At 37.1% G+C, this 21140-nt stretch overlaps 1 protein-coding gene across 4 annotated transcripts in view; it reads right to left on the reverse strand.

Moving 5' to 3' along the window:
• arid1b (AT-rich interactive domain 1B) overlaps nucleotides 1–21140 on the reverse strand; it is a 101956-nt gene that overhangs the window by 27806 nt on the left and 53010 nt on the right. For all 4 annotated transcript variants that reach the window (XM_073817152.1, XM_073817150.1, XM_073817151.1 and 1 more), the window contains exons 5-7: nucleotides 8685–8928; nucleotides 6287–6376; nucleotides 4109–4279 (exon numbers count right to left, since the gene is read on the reverse strand). In XM_073817152.1, coding sequence (XP_073673253.1) covers nucleotides 4109–4279; nucleotides 6287–6376; nucleotides 8685–8928 — 505 coding nt within the window. The remainder of the gene's footprint in view (nucleotides 1–4108; nucleotides 4280–6286; nucleotides 6377–8684; nucleotides 8929–21140) is intronic.

Below are 21140 nucleotides of genomic sequence, written 5' to 3' on the forward strand. Positions count from 1 at the left end.
CCCAGTCTAATGCTAAAATGCTTTTAATTTTATCCACAATCTCCCCCATAATGACAAGAAAATAAATAGCTTTGTACTAATAAGACTGAAATATCACACTGACAAAAGTATTCACATTATTTGCTAAGAAAATTTAGGTCAGGTACATTTCCCTGGGTTATCTTTGAAATGTTTCTTCACTTTTGGATTCCACCTGTGGCAATATTCAATTAATTAGACATAATATAACTGTATAGAATAGTCTAACAGCTGAAAATATTAGACCACATATTAGACCAAAAACCAAGCCATGAGGTTCAAGGAACTGCCTGCAGAGCTCAGAGAAAAGATTGTGTTAAGGCACAGATCTGGGGAATGCTACAGAAAAAAACCGAAGGGTTCCCGCTAGCACAGTGGCCTCTATAATTTGTAAATGGAAGAAGTTTGGAATGCCTCCTAGAGCTGTCTATCCAACTAAAACAAATAAGGGTAGAAGAGTCTTGGTGACCAAATTCAAGAGATTTCGTGTGGACCATATGACCAATGATGGTTTACCTTATAACAGGCACTAAGCACACAGACAAGATATAAGTGGCTTAGGAACGACTCTGTGAATGCACTTAAGTGGCAGCAAGAGTAAGACTTGAAAATGATTGTTCCAACCTGAGAATGGCAGAAAACCCCAAAGGTGTGCAAAGCTTGTTGCATCATAACCAAAAAAACCTGAAGCTGTAATAGCTACAAAGGGTGTTTCAAATACTGAGCACTTAGGCAATGTGATATTCTCAGTTCTTTCTCTGTAATAATTTCGCAGACTTTTCACAAAAAGGCTTTTCACTATCATTATTTGAGGTTTGGAGTGTAGATTGATGTGGAAACATTTTTTGAAAAATACTTTCCGAATGCACTGCATGACGGTCAATGTTTATGCTAGCTGATTTTTCAGCAGATTTTCAATCATAATCCTCATTTGCATAGTTGATGGATAATCAGATCTCAGCAGGGGAGCCTTAACAGCCGCAATGACTCAACACCCTGCTGAGTTAATGGCCTTACTGACTAGAAATCAACTTCCGTCTTGTTCAAAATTAACGTTCATTTGGTGGGATGATCATTTGGCCCTGGCAGTGACCAATGAGCTTCTGAAGAAGCAATAAGACATTGTCCTACTAGAAACTCAGAGAGAAAACTTAAACACTTTCATCTCTCTGCCACCACAATCGCCATATCTGACAACCTCCAACAGAAGAGGGCGAGATTTCATCAAAGTGGCTTAGGAACACAGACAAGATATAAGTGGCTTGACATGGTCAGTTTCATATGCAAACAGCTTAGCCAATCAAAAAAAAAAGACTCCTAATGACAAAAATTACATCACACGGACTGTTGTGGAACATGGATGCAAAACTAGTTCCAGTGCCAAAACTCCACTTGCACTGCTACTTTTGTTATGCAGCAGCACTCAACTGATGAATGCAGTGTAAACAATGTTACCTGTTAATATGGGTACCAAAATGAATCAGTGTAAAACAAGTGAGACAAGAGTCATACAGAGAGAGAGAGAGTGGAACATTGTCAAAAAAAAAACTGAATTATGAATGTTTGTATTGTATGCAGACTTAAGAAAACAATAAAATGCTACATTTTATGTTGTTCCAAACTATGAATTGACTGAGGCGTCTATTCATGGATCCTATCAATCTGTGTAAACAATTCTGTGGTCAACTGCCGCCATGGCTCAGTCAGTGTCAGGTCTGCAACAGCGGCAGCACGCTACACCCCTGTTGTCTTGAGCCGGCTGTCAGTCATTTGAATGAGAGTACAGGACAACAGGGACTATCAATCAGGCAGAGTGGAGGCCATGACATTATAAAGGCACGCTTAGCAGCTATTCATTTATTACACCAGCACGCCATAACATTCATGATGAATTGCTGCTGAGCCCTGTTAATGGGGTCTCTTTCACAGACGCACACAGCTGAAACAACAACGGACACTTTAAGTATTAATTCACCAAAAAATAAAAACTTGCCGTTTACTCTACTAGAACTATCTAGGCTTAACTGACATGATGTGTTTCTTGCATGTTTGATCGCAACACACCATGTATGAATGTTAAAGTGATGACAATTTTTTGTCTGTTCCGTACACAAAACTATTGTATGACTGAATGGTTTAGCTCCTCCACCTTCATTGGATTCCCAAAATTCTGGCCAGCTGATAATTCTTATTTAGCACCCAAACTCTGGAACAGTCTTCTTAGGGTTGTTCAAGAGGTCGACACAATTTTAATCTAGATTAAGGAACCATCTTTTAACCTAGCATGCACATTACATTTCTACAATTAAGATCTCTTAAGATATTGTTAGGCTGCATTAATTACAGCAACCAGAACCAGCAACACTTCCTATAACACTGAATATACTTGTTACATCAAAAGAAGAACAGCATCTATGCTCATGTTAGTTAGTCTGTTTCTTGCTTATCCCGAAGTTACCATAGTCAGCAGGATTCAGCCTGAATCCAGACCAGATGGTGCACCTGCGCCCAGGGACATCCATAACATGGCACTTACAGCCGGCAAAGACTTCAACGAGACGGGCCCTCAGGACAGATGCTCAGCAAAGACTATGAGGAGCAGCTATGGGGTCATGCCAGGACAAGCTGCAATTTATGCACAGTTTTATCAAGAAGAATGTTCACTGTGCTTAAGACCAATGATAAGCCAGTCGTCTTACTACTGGCTAAACAGCAGCTCTACCTTCATGTTTTTAAACCTGCTGAACAGCAACTCTTTCTCACCTAACGGGGCTGTGATGTACCTTGATCAATTATCACAAGAAGTCCATTCACTTAGACCAGAGGAGAACTGAACTGAGTTTCTTGCCACCATCACTTTCTGGCTTTATTAGTTGAGGTCTGAAAGTCACTTAACTTTCAGAAAATGATCGATATGACCGCACTAATGCCACTGGATGGGGACAAAACTTGAACTGATTTAAGCTAGATGAAGGAACCATCATTTTCTGTAGAGATGCTTACAGCTGAATTGCATCTTCCAACACTGACGTGGTTATTGACCTGAACTGAATTAACATTGAACTGACTCAAGTTAAATAATGCCATTGCTGCCTCTTGTAAAACTGACTATAGCTGAATTGAACTTGTTTCGAACTGATGAACTTCACACAGTTATTGATCTGAACTGAACCAACACTGAACTGAACACTTGCTTAGTTGGGGTCTGAAAGACACTTAACTTTCAGTAATTTATCGATATGACAGCACTGTCACCTTCGGATGAGAACAAAACTTGAACTGAATTTTGCTAAATGCACATTGTTATTGACCTCAACCAACACTGAACTGACTTTAACAGAACAACACTAATGCCTTTTAGAGTTTTTTGAGTTTCCATTACTGATTCTGCTATTTTACTCTTTATTTTTGTGAAGCTGTTTTGATACAATCTGTACTGTATGAAGCGCTATAGAAATATAGGTGACTTGACTTGCACAAAATGTATGGACCACCTTTTTGATGCTGCCTTTTGTCCTTTTTTAGCATGACAGCCCCTTTGTCACTAAAGAGTGGAAAGAACAGCATTCTTAAAATGTCTTTTTGTGTTTCACGGCAGTAAAGCCCAGTTCAGACCTAGAATAATAACTATTAACTATTAATAACGATTAATTATAGCGTCCACATCAAAGGATGATAACGCTATGTTTATTATTATAAGTGTGCACATAGTTTTATCTGTCACTTTATATGCTAAAGCTTTCTGTTCAAGGACTGAATAAATGTTTTTATTATTCCTCGGCTGGAAAAACACTGATTCCCATTATATCATTCCTCTGTGTTATCGGTATAGTTGTGTGAACATCCCTATTCTCATTGAACTAGAACTACTTTTAAAACTTTTTCTTTATATTTGTCTTCCTCTCTGTGAATGGGCCTAAAGTCATAGGCTTGGAACAACACAAATGAGTGTGGGGTCTGTACTTCTGCAGTATTTTAACATTTATATGATTAATAATTTAAACCAGACAACTTTAAAGGAAGAAATCCTCACATAAACAAAGCTTTCAAATGTTTTAATGCAAAAGAGCTTGGAATATGCGTGTGTTACCTGAAGGGCCATACTGGCCACTCTGGGGCCCATAAGAGGAGCCAAGCTGATAGGAGCCCACATTATGATGCATAGGGCCAGTTGGACAGGAGTGTGGAGACATAGAAGGTCCAGGCTGCTGGCCTCCAAATTGGGGACCAGGTGCATTGCGTTGCATGTTAGGTGCAAATCCTAAAACAGCAAAAGAAATTATCTATAACTACAAGGTAATTGGTGTAGGAGATAATGGTTATAGATGATGTATGGTTTAGTACTGAAATTTATCTATACCATCAAAAAAGGAAAAATGTGACATGGTATTGGGATGAATGCTGTACTCTAGCCCTTCTTGGACTATAGGCAACATAAAGCGCATTTCCACTGCAGGAACTTTCCCCAGGAACTAGGGGCTTTGGGGCGGTTCTTGTGTGTTTCCACTGCAGAAACCAGGATCTAATTTTCCCCTCAGAAATCCCTGGTTGCAAGGGACCTTTTTCGAAGGTCCGGAACTATCGGAGGTGGGACTTGGGCGCTGAACATGCTGATTGGTTGAGTTCACACAGCATGTATTTCAACCATTATTTATTTGCATAATTTTCAAAATATTACTGTTATTGTGTCATTAAATTGTAGTTTTAAGAGTATTTCAGCTGAGAATGTAGTTGTTTAAAATTCAAATTTGCAGTTTATTATTTATAAATGCCTATTTGAAAATGTGCTTCGTCGATTTCGGAGATGTGAGCTCCGGGCGATCACTGGGCGCTCAGTGCTTATGTATCCCGCTGAGAGAGCCTCACCTCGGCTAGTCCTTCTGACATTTACCACTGACTCTGATGACTCTGTAGTGTTTAAACATGAGATAAAATTAGTTTTGGGGAAATCTAACAGGTAATCTTTGGTGTCATGAATCTATTATTTGTTCCAGGTCATATCATTTTGGCTGGCTTTCATAACTTTAAATATATATACATTTATATTTATTATATATTTACAACCTTATTAAAATTAAAATGAAAACAGGCAATGCTGTTTGATAATTATTTAGTTTCATTGTAATACGTTCCCTGAACTACATTTCTGTGGCTATTAATATGTTTAAATGGCAACGAAAAGAGGCAGTGGTGTTTGATATCAAATTTCGTCTCATTGTAAATACAGTGAGGAAAATTGCTGTAGCCAAGGCGAGCTGACTGACGCTGTTCCATTTGCAGAATTACCAGACTTGCGTCGTTCCATTACCGGGAGTTTACCCCCACTCCATAAGTCGCGTGCAGTCCTACAGTACTTTAGACCGCGATGGAAACGCAGACAGCAACAGGTCTAGGGAAAAAAATGTTCCTGGGAAAAAAGTTCCTGGGACAAATTGTTCCTGGTAATTTCGGTGGAACAGCAGCTATAGCAACATCATTCATGCTGAAGTCTTTTTTCATTTGTTTTCTCAAAGCCAGACATTTTTTTTGTTAACACAACCAAGAAATATCTTTTGCAATTTTCCTTAGAAGTCATTACACTGGCTACATAACAAAAAAAAATATTCACAACCCATTTTATTTCTGTAATTTGTTATATGTCCAAGTGAAACAGAATAATGAACAAGCACAAATGCTGAAAGAAAACTGACTGGATCATTACAAGCTGGCATTCTTTGCAAAACTAAAGCCAGACCTGAATGTAAGTTTGCAATGGACTGTGGAGGACTACTGACTGCCTGAAACACTGCCAGAACCAACTTTTTGGACCTGGACATGAAGGCTGAAGGTTAAAGTTTTTTTTATTAGTTATCACTGCTGTAATCTATTGGTTAACATTTAATGCATACATTCAATGTGTTTCAGATCAACCTACATTTACATTTTGATGGAAGATTTTTTTTACAAAACAAGGTACAGTGATAAGATAAGACCAGGACTGTGTATTCAAATGTAAATAAGATCAGCTTTTGAATTTCTGGAGTAGGTAAACCTAATTGTGATCACACATGCATAGGTGAAAATGCATGTGTGCTAATATACATCATATAACTGAATTCATCCATCTGAAGTGACTCAGAAATTGCTGGGAAACGCAGAAGAGCTGATACACATTACATGGAACAGATGGAAAATACAGCTGTCGGATATTCACTAAAACTCTCCTTTTCCTGATAGCTGTGAATAGAGGCAGTGTGAGCCATAATGTTACTGCGGGAAATCAACTCACCTCTCTCCTGAGACATGGGCGACTGACTGTGAGTGGAATGGGAGCCCACGTCTGGAACGTTCCCTGGGGTCTGGGGGGCCATCTGTGTACCTGTGTGTGGGAACAAATGTACATGTGTGCATAAACCCACAGTTTTTCACCGTACAAACATTATTTTCTTAATCATTATTTTTGTTTACCAGTAAAATATCGAAATATTGACAAGATACTAAGAGTTGTTTTCAGATTCTATTTCCAATGTTAGTTAAATTAAATATGATTTATTATTTAATTGTATTATTTAATCAAATTTCTTTCAATTCTGTTAGATTTACTGTGTGTCTAAAAAAGAAAAAAAAACTCATGATATGTTCTCTAAAAATAATCTTAACATCTTTATCTTGTTTTAAGGATATTTAGATATTTTACTGGAAAGCAAGAACAATACTGATTAAGAAAACGCAATTTTTGAAGTGCACATGCACAAAACCACAAACGCAGATAATGGTTTCATCCAAGAGATACTTTTTGTGATAAATATCAGACAAATTAGCCTAGAGGGCAGAATGTCTAACCACACGTCCCATGGGAGCTGTTTAAGGCTCATTGTTTCTCTCCCAGGAGCATCTTTGCGTGCTTGTATGTATTAGAACGTGTATATTTGTAAAAGCAAAGATATTCATTCTCCAGTAATGGCACACAGATCACATGTCAGGGCCAAGACTGTATGCAGCTAATGGCCGTTGGTGCTCCCAGTAGGGATGAGGCAGTTTTCTGTGCAGCAGGGTAAACGGTCTCCCGTGGACCTTGTTAGTGACATTCAGAACGGAAAGGAAAAACAGCAGTTTCAGCTGCACAAAGCCCTCTGCTGCCCGGCTATCAAAGAAGCCTGGCTAACAATGCAATGCACAGCAGGACAGTAATTGTGTCAAAGTGACTCCAAACTGCTAACAGACTTTCAAAACTATTTTAATGATGGAGTGACTTGTTTTAAAGTCAGCTTGAATCCTGCCGCTGACCCACTGCTGACTGGAGCTCAAACACCTCGCCCTCCGACTGCTCCACAGTGGTAGGAATTAAATAAAACACGTGACAGCTGTAGCTAATGGGTACGTCAAAGTTAGCATAACAATAATATCTTTTTTCCCAAAATACCCACAACAGAGAATCAAGAATATGTGCCTAGTTAGAGAGAAATTCAGTCAGTATTTAAAGAGTTTTCAGCAGCTCATTTTTTAGCAGACTTAAAGGAGAAGTTCATGTCTGTCTTTCTGCAGTCGTAAAGAAATTATGTTTTTTGAGGATTGTCCGATGATTTTGAAGCTGGAGAAAAAAATTAGATGGAAGTTTTTCAACCTACCCTAACTGTCTTGAACCGCAATACACAGAGTTCACACAGAGCTAGACAAGAGAAGCATTTGAGGTTAAAAAGTATATAAATTGTCATTTGTTTTTTAGAAAATAACCAATCGTTTCACTAGATAAGACCCTTCTTCCTCGGCTGGGATCATTTATAGCATTTTAAAACTGCATTTTGGAAGTTCAAACTCAGGGGCACCATACAAGTCCACTATTTAGAGAGAAATCCTGAAATGTTTTCCTCAAAAAACATAATTTCTTCACAACTGAAGAAAGAAAGACATACACATCTTTGATGACAAGGAGGTAAGTAAATTATCTGTAAATTTTTGTTCTGGAAGTGAACTTCTCCTTCAGTGAACCCAAACATGCACAATTACTGATAGGCAGAAAATGCAGAAATTAAGTAAAAAATAATAAAAATAATGATTATTTATTTTGATTAATAAATGCAAAATGATTTCGTCATACAGATGTAATAAAAAAATACAATTAAACTATAAATACAATAAAATAATACCAAAAATAATTAATTTAAATAAAAGTAAAATCAGTAAATAGTTAAAGATTCTACTTTGACCAATTAAAGGAAACAAACTAAATATAAACATCGGTAACACTTTATTTTAAGGTGTCCTTGTTACAAATGTTACATGTAATTACTATTATAATAGCATTTAATCATAATAATTAAATTATTGATTGAAGAATAATAATGTGAAGTTCTGTTTTGCTTGAATTTTTTTTTCAAGGCATGTCAGTTTATGGAATCATTTGTGCTATTGCGTGTACCGTACCAAAATCCCTACTGTCCCTAATATTCATTCAGTTCAATATGTATTGCAGTTATACTGAGTTCTCTACATGCATTATGTGATGCTAACAGTAACGATTATTCGATTAATCGATCGTTAATAACAATGAATCCATGTTCCTACTAAATAATGTTAACAAAATAAAAACAGAACTTGAAATAGCAGATAGATGTTCTATTCCTCCTTTAAAAAAACATTCATAAAAAAATAAATCAAAAAGTTATATCTCACACAGAATCTTTTACCTGGCCCACTGGCAGGTGATATGGGCCCAGATCGTGATTGGCTGGAACCCACAGGTGATCCAACCGGGGAGGGTGAAGGCCCGCTGCGCATGCTGGGGACTCGGGGCGAGGCATGGGGAGAAAAGGGTGACTGGGCAGGGTTACTCTGCTCGCCCTGGCTACTGGTAGAACCTGAAGCACTGACGGCCGAACTGAGACCTGCCTCTGTTCCGGTGGGGAGATCGTCTATAGAGCCAGATAGATCCTGAAATACACAAACACAAAATGAGGAGTTGAAGATTGGACCATTATCATATTTATCAAGACTCCTAAAGAGCCAGGAAACACAGCAGGCTGAATATAAGGATTTAATTTGAAAGCAGGTATATTTGTTAAAGACTCGACTTAAAAACCTGTAGGTCAGTCTGAACATAACGCACTAATTCTAAGTGTATGCTGGCAAAATTAAAACCAGTGCCAATCTAAAACCTATAAATAAACCACTTAGGGGGCCTGGAGCCTCAGCTTAAGTTTTTTTACCCCACAGGTGATCCAGCATGCAGCCAACAGGCTCTTAGTTCATGTCTGTAAATAATCATAATCAACTTTCCAAGTGAAATTAGTTTCCAATTGCTAAGGTGATAACAACTCCTGGCCTGGATTGCAGCAAAGGAACTTTAGTAGAATGGTTGTTTTATGAGCTTTTGTCAGTTGTCGAATATCAATGATCGCTCACATTGTTATTCCCCATGGTCTCATAAGCAACACTGATGATACTGGAAGACACACCATCATAAGTCCCACCATTTTTTTGCAACTAATAATAAGCACTATGTCAAATAAGGGAAAAATAAAGCTGATTTTCTTTGCCGTGTATTACATCAGGCCAAGTGGTGCTGAAAGATCATGGAGCAAAACTTTCCAATGAGGCCTTAAATTCCACGACACATGAGCCAGTGCGGCTCATGGAGTGCAATGAATGATTGTGATGGAAACTCAGGCGGTCTTCAGAAGAGACGAACTTCACGTTGCAGGCTTAATAGTGATGGCCTAGTTGAGGATGAAGAGGAACATATGCTCAGCTTCACGCAATACCACATATCGGCCTCGATGACGGAGTGTCGTAAAGACTGTGGGTCAACTACTTCCAGCGGTAACTTTCTCCACTGGAAAGTCTTGGCTTTTTCTTTTACGCTAGACAGCTTGTTAATGTTATCATGGATTCTTTTTCCAGATGACTCAATAAAGGGGATGGTCACAATTCACATTTCGTAAGAAGTTCACGTTATGGAGACAGAAAGAGCCAACATTTTCAATCTCAGCGAATTTCAGTACTTCTAAAAAGACAGTTCACCTAAAAATCTAAACTCTGTCGTCAATGATTCACGCTGCTCTGTTTGATCATGACCAGAGGCTGTTGAGCTCCAAAAACAGATCATCACTATGTGACCCTGGACCACAAAACCAGTCCATATTTGTAGCAATAGCCAAAAATACATTGTATTGGTCAAAAAAATTGATTTTTCTTTTATGCCAAAACTCATTAGAATATTAAGTAAAAAGATTATGTTCCATTGAGATATTTTGTACATTTCCTACCATAAATTTATCAAAACTTAATTTGAGTATTCTGCATTGCTAAGAACTTCATTTGGACAACTTTAAAGGTGATTTTCTCTTTGATTTTTTTGCACCCAGATTTTAGATATTGGTAAAATGTTGGTCTATCCTAACAAACCATACATCAATCATCCAATGTATTAATCATATGATAAAATGTCATATCATAAAATGTTTTTGTGGTCCAGAGTCACATATGACTTATGAACTGTATTCCAAGTAGAGATGCACCGGTTGACCCTCCATAAATCAGAACCAGCCATTTTTTGCTCCAAACACATGACAACTGGCCAATTTTTAGTGTTATATTTTGGCCAATCTCTATTGGAATTGCACACAAAATGCTTTGCAATCATTTCCCAAAATATCATTTGTGTGGAAATATTACAACATCTGTAAACGGCTGTTATCGGAGAACACTGAAAATAGAAATATACTGGAGGCAGGCAGATCGAGCTCACTGTTGCTCGAAATATTGGAAGAAAAATACTGAATTGAGCAGTTATATGAATGTATCACTAAAGGGAATTGACTGTCGTGAGAAAAGTTTTGATGGCATTTTTATTTCCTCTTATCTCTGTGTAATGCCTATTAAAGTGGTGTTAATAAGCATTAAGCTGCTTTGTTTACAGCAGTAACCAAGCAAATGCTATATCACTGCTATTCCATAAGCGCCACCTGCTCTCAGAGAGTGGATTTGCTTTTTCAATTAGCCCGTCTGTTGTTTTCGTTTTTGTGCAGGTGTCTTATGTAGCATAAATTCAAAACGCTTAAGTCAGAATATTCTGTTGTTGCTTTAAATATTGAAATTATACAATCTAATTAAAAAACAACATGCTATATTTGATTATAAGTTGATGTCAATCAGGTGAATAATGGTGAATAATGACTTCTGTTTTCCCCTCAAAAAAGCTATTGAATGGCTTCAGAAGTCATATGAACCAGTTTTATTTATGAACCAGCTCTGTTATTTTTTAAGTTTGGAGATTTATGGAAAAGAGCTGCAAGAACATTCTTTAAAATTGTTTCCAAAGCAAGTCATCTGAGTTTGGAAATATGAGTAAATGACTCAAACTGTAAGATAGATAACTCTGCTGTTTTAATTTAGGTGACATGTTGTATTCATCTCGGCAAGCTTTTCTTGCAAAACTCTTAGTGGTAGAAGTCAAACCACTTCAACCTTGTACAAATTAGTCAAGGCTGAAGCTTGCTTGATTTATGTCCATAATTAGTTATATTCGTTAAGTCTCTGGCTTCTTTAATTGATGAACGCAATTATTCAGGCTCATTGGCCATTCAAAGTTCCTCTCTTTCCATCTCTCACCCTCCAAATCTCAGCAGAGGAGAGAAGACAGAGAGAAAAAAAATGAATGCAGCGTCTCTCTCTTCTGATTGGTGAGATTGAGAAATGCAGCCCACCCAGTGCTCATCCTTCATCATTTCACATGACAGCCCCCGTACGAGCCAATTAAAACATGGAAGAATTATGAGAGGATAATTGGGGAGCCAGGCGTGGCCATCTGAAGCCTGCTCTCTTTAAAACAGCTCAGAATTCAAAACCTGGATTTAAGGGCTTCCTTGAAGTGGAGTGCCAAAAATAAATACTATTTTTTTAATAATTATGATGATACCTGGAATTTCTATTTAAAACTACCCAAACACACAGGACTTCTATAGACTAACCTAGACATAAAAGCTTGTATCACAGGGTAAGGACTGTAACACATTTAAGGCAGGGCATAGCATAGATTCAATTAAGCATGGCAAGATTTTTTTTTAATACCAAAAATGGCACAGAAATCAACCATGATGTTTGTCTTTTGATGATGTTGAAACCCCAAAAGAAGAAATCCAAAAAATGGATGCTAGAGCACTTTAGGGCTTTTGTGCTCCAGCCAGTCATAAGAAGAGACAATAGATAGTCGCACATGAGTGAGGGAGAGGGGCCGTAAGGCAATACGAGTACACACGACACACACACACATAATGCGCTGACGGAGGAATTCTCTTCCCCTGTTGTGATGCCTGACAATCTGAAAAGAGGCTGACATATTGGGTTTGACGAGAGCGTTCCCCAGACACAGAGAGCGTGCTGGAGCCGGGAGTGGAGGTGGATTAAGCAACCACAAGAGAGATGGAGGAAAAAAATATGTATCTTTCTGACAGGAGAAGGCAACAATAATAAGTCTTCATACTAAAAATCACCGTGACACAGATAGGCTCAGTACTTCTGATGTAAAAAGGTCTATATTTCACACAACTGGTAGGCTGGTAGATGAACTCTGTAGTTACTCTGTGCTTGGGAAAAAAAGAACAACTAAGTGGTGCATGCCTAAGCGTGAATGGCAAAGACTTTAACCACAGTGGGTGTGATCACACCAACAGAGCAAAACAGCGGGGTTCAGGAAATAAAAAGGTCATTCAGAATCTCCATAGTGAAATTGATTTTTACTGATAAAGTTTAAACCTTTCAAGACAGACCTTGCATTAGCTTAAAGTGATGATGGCATTGCGTTCAAAGGTTAGGTTAGTAAAACTTTTAAGTTTTTGAAAGACGTGCTCACCAAGGCTACATTTATTTAATGAGAAATACAGCAATAATATTGTAAAAGAAAATATTAGAGAAAAAAATTATAAATTTAAATTAAATTTTGGTTTAAACTGTCTTTGAACAGTGTTGTCAAGTCCACAGTTTTCCCGTGGAATTGGGCTACTTTAAAGAGCAGGTCATACGTTTTTTTAAATTGTCCTAATATTGTGTTGGTGTCCCCTAAAACAGGTTTAAATGCATCTAAGGTCAGAAAACATTGTAATTTTCCCAGAATATACATTCATACATAAAGTCATTTGTCCATGATTTCAAAACGGTTCGTTCAAATCTGTTTTGAGCGTAATGTCTGTAAACCCCTCCCTTCAGAAAGCCTACTCTGCTCTGATTGGTCAGTGATTGTTTTTGATGTTGTGGGGTGAAGCGACCCCAATAACGTCATATTTAGCTCCTGGAATGCGAATTCACCAGAGGAACTCTGACAAAAAGTGTGTATTTTACACCCCTAAACGCGTTTTTTAATGGGGGACCCCCCTCGAAACACCATTGGGCTAGTTTTGACTTTTGAGTAGCAATTGGGTGGGTTTTATTATAACAACCTGGCAACTCTAGCATGCACCTTTACATAAAACAATAGTGCTCCAATCTGTTATTAAAATAATGACATAAAAACACCTTGCCCATAAAACATCATGCCCACAGCTAAAGTTTAGCTGCTAAACTGTAAACACTTCATAAAACAATAATTGCGCATACGTTAGCCAAGTGCTAACGTGACTAACTGATGAAACAATACAGTCTGCAGACACACCAGCCTAACTCTAACATCCTGACTCGTCTCTCTATACCAGGTCTTTTACTCTATATTAACCCTATAACTTTAGATTATAAAGATTATAAAGTCTGTCTACATTAATCAACACATTCTTAGAAAATAGTGGGTTCACAGCAAATTATCAGTACTATTTCAGCAAGACAGTATTATTGTGCTTTATTTACATTTACATTTACATTTATTCATTTAGCCGACGCTTTTATCCAAAGCGACTTACAATTGGGAATACAACAAGTGATTCATCCTAAGGAGGCAGATCAACATAGGAAGTGCTCAAAAATACCATACATCTCAGGCATTGTTAGATGAGTGCTGGATAGAAAGGGAAGATCAAAAAAGTTTTTTTTTTTTTTTTATTGAGTCAAATAGTGTCAAAAAAGATGGGTTTTCAGCAGACGCTTGAAAGCTGTTAAGGAGTGTGCATTCCGGATAGGGGTGGGAAGATCATTCCACCAGACAGGAACGTTGAATGAGAATGTTCTGGAAAGTGATTCCATGCCTCTCTGTGGTGGTACAATGAGGCGTCTTTCACTAGAGGATCTCAGACATCTGGAGGGAGTGTAGATTCGTAGTAGTGAATGGAGGTAGGCAGGAGAAGAGCCGGTGGCTGTCCTATATGCCAGCATCAGTGTCTTGAATTTGATGCGAGCTGTAACCGGTAGCCAGTGCAGTGATATGAAGAGAGGTGTGACATGGGCCTTTTTGGGCTCATTGAAGACCAGCCGTGCTGCCGCATTCTGAATCAATCGTACTTTATCTGGAAACCTGAAGCTGAACTAGGTATACATCACATATTAGCACAAAAAACAAAATATTTTGAGCAACCAAAACTGAGAATGTACACATAACGTATCAATCGTACTTACAGGTTGTGGTTGGGAGATACTTGTCAGTTCAAATAAAGATTAAAATCCAAAGGATCGAATTGTATTGCTGTGGTATCGTGGAAAAAAATACATTTTAACCACTGATTCTTCACATCATCATTTTTCGGCAATTAAAACAACTTGCTTTCACAACGCATAAGACAGCATCGTCTCGACATGATGTAAACATACTAACCAGCGGAGGTGTTTGTGGGCAGGTCAGACTGTTCCTATTTCGCAGCAGGCGGGGATTATGCTAATGTGTTACAGAGTGACATAGATCGTAACAGGAAAAACATTCAAAAATATAACGACTCGTTAATGCGATTCAGAGTCAACTTTTTTTTTTTTGAGAGAGACAATATCTGAAAAAATATGTATTTTACCTCCCAGAACACAATTTTTACCAGACGACCCCCTCCAAAACACAATTGGGCTAGTTCTGAGTAGCAATTGGTTGGGTTTTGTTGTGAAAACCTGGCAACCCTGTCTTTGATGGATAGCAAGTTTGAAAGAACAGTGTTTATTTAAACCATGTAAACAGGAATTATGGTGAATAAAACATATTAAATTACATATCTTACAACTAGTACAAATTGCTAATTGGCTAAAGCTATACTAAGCTACATGCTGAAAAGTTAGCATACAAAACATAAGCTAACAAAATTTTAATTTTAAAATCTATTTGTAACTATTTTTTATGATAATAAGTTACCAACAACTTTTGTAGAACTTGCAATATTCCCTGAAAATAGTATCTATTAACAGTTTCTTCAGCCAATACAATTGATTTGGGAGATGACTTGATAATAGATCAAAGCTAATGGTACCATTGTCTTTTCTGTCTTTATATGTCATCTTTAAGCAGTGGAACATGTTTATCCCCTGCTGTCATTGATATAAAGTATCCAATATTAGAAGATATGATTTTGGATGGAATGTAAAACCATAAAAAGTGAAAATCATTACTTAGTAATGCCTTGTGGTAGAAGTACTTCATTCTTTCAATCATACAGTAAGTACACAATTTAGTTCCTTTGTGCGCTCTGTCTTCCTTTGTTTCTAATGAAATGCTGTAATGTTGTGATTAATCTAGGAGCTGGTTGGTTGGGTTCAACTCTTTATTGATTGTTTTGAAATCCTCACGGAGAAAATGAATGAGAAAAAATACTCCCAGAACCAAGGCCTCAGAGAAAAAAAGCATGTGGTCACTGTTGAACTTCATTCGCTGTTTACTTTAAAAGCCCTCTTTAAACAAATCATTGCAGTATAATCAAACATTTGACATGTTTAATGACACAATAACAAAGGCACTGGCTGAACACTAGATGACTCCATTAACATTCTGGACCAGATCTGCTTTATTACATAACAGGGATGTGCAATTTAACATATTCTATCAACAAAGAAATAGACCAATTGCTCAACTGACTTAAAAAAATACCTGAATAATTAAACTGGTTTTGGGCTCACCTGACCAGATTACACACGTTACTCAGTGGGTGCTTACATAAATGTTGTGTTAAAATGCGTGCAACGTTATAAGCAGCACAGCAAATTGGAAGAGAACGCAAGTCTTACTTTTTTTTTCTAAAGCAAAAAAGGTTCAACTACTTTTTACTTAAAAACACCTAAACATGCAACACTTCGTGCTTGAGAAACAACAAAAGATTGGATGCACGGGCAGAGATATCTGAGATATATTTGCAATTAAAAGATGCAAATTTCCCAAGAGGGTTTAACTGTGCAAACTGTCAAACATCTAAAGCAGAGTACGCTGGTGGCACGCTAATTAAAGCACCACTGCTAAAAACATCAGAATTAAAAAAAAAGGTAGTCAAACTCACTAATCTATTATCTATCTATGATCTATTATGACACTTCCCTATTATATAATGGTAAAACTATGAAGGACATCCATAGCAGAGTATAGAGAGACAGTCAGATCATTACAGCAATAGTGTGCGCATGTGTGTGTCTAGAGGAAGAAATGAATGAAGCTGCCTCCCTTTTAAGACACACAGATAAAACGAAACAACAAAAAAGGATGGACAACAAAAGATTACTTTATCCGCACTGCGTGATAATGAGAAATGCTCTGTGTGTCTGCACGAGAAACCGAACTGACAGAGTTGTGTGAGAGAGAGAGCATGTCAGATCTCCCGTCACCTCATCATATCTCATCTTGTCAGTGGTAGCATCAAAGAGCTGTCTGATAGAGCATGTAAAATTGCTACCATCACATATACACACGTCACTGTGTGCAGCTCCCATTCACAGCCCATTAAACACTGAAGTGTGACAGTGGCTTTCTGTTGTGGCTGATGTCAGTGCTTCAGTTGACAGTAGTGATGGGAGACGTCTATGGCGGATCAGACTCGCTCAGCAGGTGGCCTGTCAAAGTCATCCCAGCCATCAGCTCACCTAGAACGTCTGAGAGCTCTACTCTTCCACCCCGAGCTTCAACCTGCACACTGAGTTCTGTGCTAAAGGAAATGGGCCTTAAACACCATGTGAGGAGGTCCATAGGAACACATAATTTCATTTTTCTGTTCCACTAGTGGCACAAAATGGAATTGCAATTGCACTGGTTTGAGCAGACCTGCTGGGCTGGGAATAACAACAGACTGGCAAGACTATCAGTACAATTTTGTTTGGACTAGGGTTGTCACAATACCAAAATTTTGACTTTAATATGATACCTGAATAAAATATCTCAATACTACTACTGAACCGATACTACGACAAAAACGTATAACAGGTAAAGTAATTGAACAATAGCTTTATCCAAATCTTATTTCATGATTTGGTCATTTTTGTTATTTTATCTTTGTCATTAATAATAAGAACATAGATGCAAGTAACAAGCTAAAGGAGAAATACAATAAAACAAAGACACAAATTAATTAAACAAGGCCTTATGAAATCCGTTTTATTCCCAAATTATGTTTTATTTTTTCCAAATTCCTTTTTTTTTCTCATTTTAATTTTTTCTCCAGTACGTTTTGTTCCGTTTAAAATGTTTCTAGACTTATTTTAATGGTTACATTAAAAAATAGTAATCAAAAAAAGCATGTCAAATTAACCCAAAATCATGAAACTTACACTGTTTAAGAGCAAATTCTTTTTTTAAGGACCTATGAAATGCGTTTTGTTATATTTCAGTTTTTTTATTTTCATCAAATTCTGTTAATCTGTTTTCCATTCATTTTCTGGATTCCATTTTAATAGTTTCATTAATGTTTAATAATCAAAAGCATGTCTAATGAATGTATAAAGATTAAATAGATTTTATAAATAATATATATATATAAATATATATATATATATATATATATATATATATATATTTTTTTTTTTTTAAATCAGAAATACTGTCCTCTGTATTTACAATTTTCTTGTAAATAAATTCTGGTAAATATTTTTTTCTGGTAAATATTCCTTAAATATTGTTTAAATAATATTTTTAGTAGTAGTAATAGCAGTAGTACTATCATTACATTAAGTAATATTTCTTATTTTGATGGGTTACTGCCTTTATGTTTCTGTTTGTATATGATATGACAATATTTTTCTCAAAAGTAACATAAAATGTTAATAAACTGACACTAACAGCAGTTCTAGAGATTATGTTTATGTATTTATGTACTCATATATTGAAGCGGTGGAGGCTGAAAACACACACAGTGAGTGTCATGTGTGCTTCAGTATGTCTGTAGTAAACATAACCGTGTGTTTCATTAATAAAGAGATGTGCAGAATGTGCAGGATCTATATTTAAATAGGCAAATTCCATGATATTCCACGTTATACACTAAATTCAGTTTTTATAACAGGATCCCGCGAATCTATTAGTGTATTCAGCTTTGAGGTAATCATAAGGCCCTAAATAAACAGTGTTAATACAGCTCTTATCAAAATGCATTCTTACACTAGTTACTCGTAAAATGCGGAATTGTACCGTTTTTAAAAGCAGGGTATTGCAATACCTTTTTTAGTACCGGTATATCATGCAACACTAGTTTGGACAATTTTTTTTTTTTAAATATCATCTCTTATCGTTCTCAGACAAAAATCAGCCATATCGACATAAGGGCAAACAAACAAGGACAGAATATTAATTTTTGACCTTTTAGATTTTAATTAGCCTATTTGCACATCAACGGTGCAGCGTATAATATTTACAGTTAGCAGTTGAAATGGATACTCCAGTGCAAATTCAAAAAGAGTTGCTTCTCCTGGTCATAGAGTTTGTCAGATGGATAGGGTGGCTTTTTAGGTTGGGTAGAATCTACAATATCTGAGTCAGTTCACTTGCTGGCTTCCATGGCTTCCACAAATTGGCAGTGAGTGAAATCACACAGACAAAAACAAAAACAGAGATTCTGACATGAAACGCACATTTCGAAGTAAAATAATCATGGCATCTCCATTAAGAGCTTTATTATTGGCCCAAAGCGGACTTCTTACATCAGCACGTCCTGATACTTTGTACATGCATAGCATCATAACAATAATTTACTGGTAATGTTTTATTTTATTCTCTAAATTGTAATTCACCAATAAAGAATCTCTGAAAGGGCTACTGACAACCATAAAAGGTGTGTATATTGCTGATTTGGAACAGCACAGTTTTTTAGTAGCTGCATTTGCTCTTAGATTCCAAAAAAAAAAAAAAAATTGCTGATCAATTCCACCCTCCACAGTCGGAGGTGGCATCATACCAGCTGCGGGCGTCGTCTGCTGTCTGGTAACAATTGCCGGGATTATAGTGATGGGAGACACTGCTGATGAACTACATCCTGGGCTGCATGTTCCATTCTTCACCTAAATCAAAGGTGGAAGCACCATCTGTCTACAAAAAATGTTTTGTCTTGTAGACACATAACAACCATATTCTAGGTTTGTTTTCCAAAGAGTCAACAGCTCTAAGAGGCAAAGTATACTTCGTTTTCCATCTTGCAAATGGTTGAGCATACAAGCCACTCAAAGCATACTGTATAGATCATGAGCATCAGGGATGGAAATTAGCACCCGCCAACAGCCAAATGCGGGTGATTTTGTGTTGTGGCGGGTAAACTCGCTTCACCCGCCGGCCACCGTGGCGGGTAAATAAAAATAACATACGTCAACCGGACGGCGTGAGGCGGTAATGCACCTTAACATTGGTTGCGAACTGGCGTTAAAATACACGAAGAAGAAGAAGACGGCAGACACTTTTAGCGGAGGCACACCTTCAAAAAAATGTGGCGATACATCACAGGCGTTAAGAGGTCTGTTAAAATATCTTTACAATCTGCTTTTGAAGAAATATATTGTATTTCGTGCTACAGCGCACATTCTGTCAGATGCAATTCATGGCGCGTCTTTCTCAATATACTGTACAACGTGGCATTCATTCACATCAGATGATACCTCGGCGGCAGAGTTTCACTTACACAGGGGCGTAATTTCCACTGGGGACATACTTTTCAAAATCCCGTTGGTGTCCACCCAAATGGTTTTGTTAAGTAATCTCTTGTATTTTAGAATGCATGCTCTACGCTGCCGAGAGTTTCGCGCTATAGTAAAAAACGAAACCAAAAGTAAAACGCGCACACACATTCAAAAGCAACTTTAATACCCTGCGTTTAGAGAGCGACTCCCCAATGTGTGCAAATTAAGCAACATAAAATATCTAGGCTGTTATAGTTTGTGGGCTATAAGTAGTTGTGAAGATAGCTCTGTATCATGCTTGGAAAATTCGGTGAAAATGTCAGTATTTTATTGAGACTTGAGATTAAATAAACTGCTCAAGTATAGTAGATCTTGTAGTATTAATTTTCACATGCAGCTACACGTTGTCGGTTAAAAACATAAAGTGGCTGGTAAAAACATTTAGTGGCTGGGAGATTTTGAAATCCACCAGTCACACTGGCCGGTGGACAAAAAAGTTAATTTCCATCCCTGATGAGCATGTATGAATGATAGTGGACGTATGAATGTTTTTGTGCGCTCAAACTATTTGCAAATCTACACACAGAAAGCAGTCTTCAATCGGACAGATGATGGATATTACAACTTTCAGACTGTCCGCAGGCCTGAGTGGAAAAGAAGGTAGAATTTCAGCTTTGGTGCTGGATAAAAACATCAGTTAGAGCTGGTTTCTCTAATATCTACAGAAAATATGTTGAATGAACGTTAACTTTTATTATTGAGACAATGCTTTTTTGTAAACACAAAAAAGCAATGCTTGTCACTGATGTGGATTTGACAAATAAACTTGAATGTCTTTTGGTAAGGTACAAATTTACTCACACACACTAGAGGTTTTGATATGAACTTGGGTTCAAAATGTCTCAATGATGTAGTAAAAAATTTACTTTTATTTTAGTCAAAAATATGCAATTAATTTATACAGTGACTAGAATACACCTCTTCTATGATGAACATGTTATTAATCACTGTGCTGATATGAAAAAAACATTAAAAGGATGACATTTCTAAAAGGAAAAAAAAGAGTAGCCTGGCATAATCTCTGTTTTCTACGCAAAGCATATTTGTTAAAATAGATAAATGCATATCTAATAAAGAAAATGTCCACCAAATCAAAGCCATGTAGTGTGACT

Source organism: Garra rufa, chromosome 13 (genome assembly GCF_049309525.1).
Source record: "Garra rufa chromosome 13, GarRuf1.0, whole genome shotgun sequence".
In the NCBI taxonomy this organism is placed as follows: domain Eukaryota; kingdom Metazoa; phylum Chordata; class Actinopteri; order Cypriniformes; family Cyprinidae; genus Garra; species Garra rufa.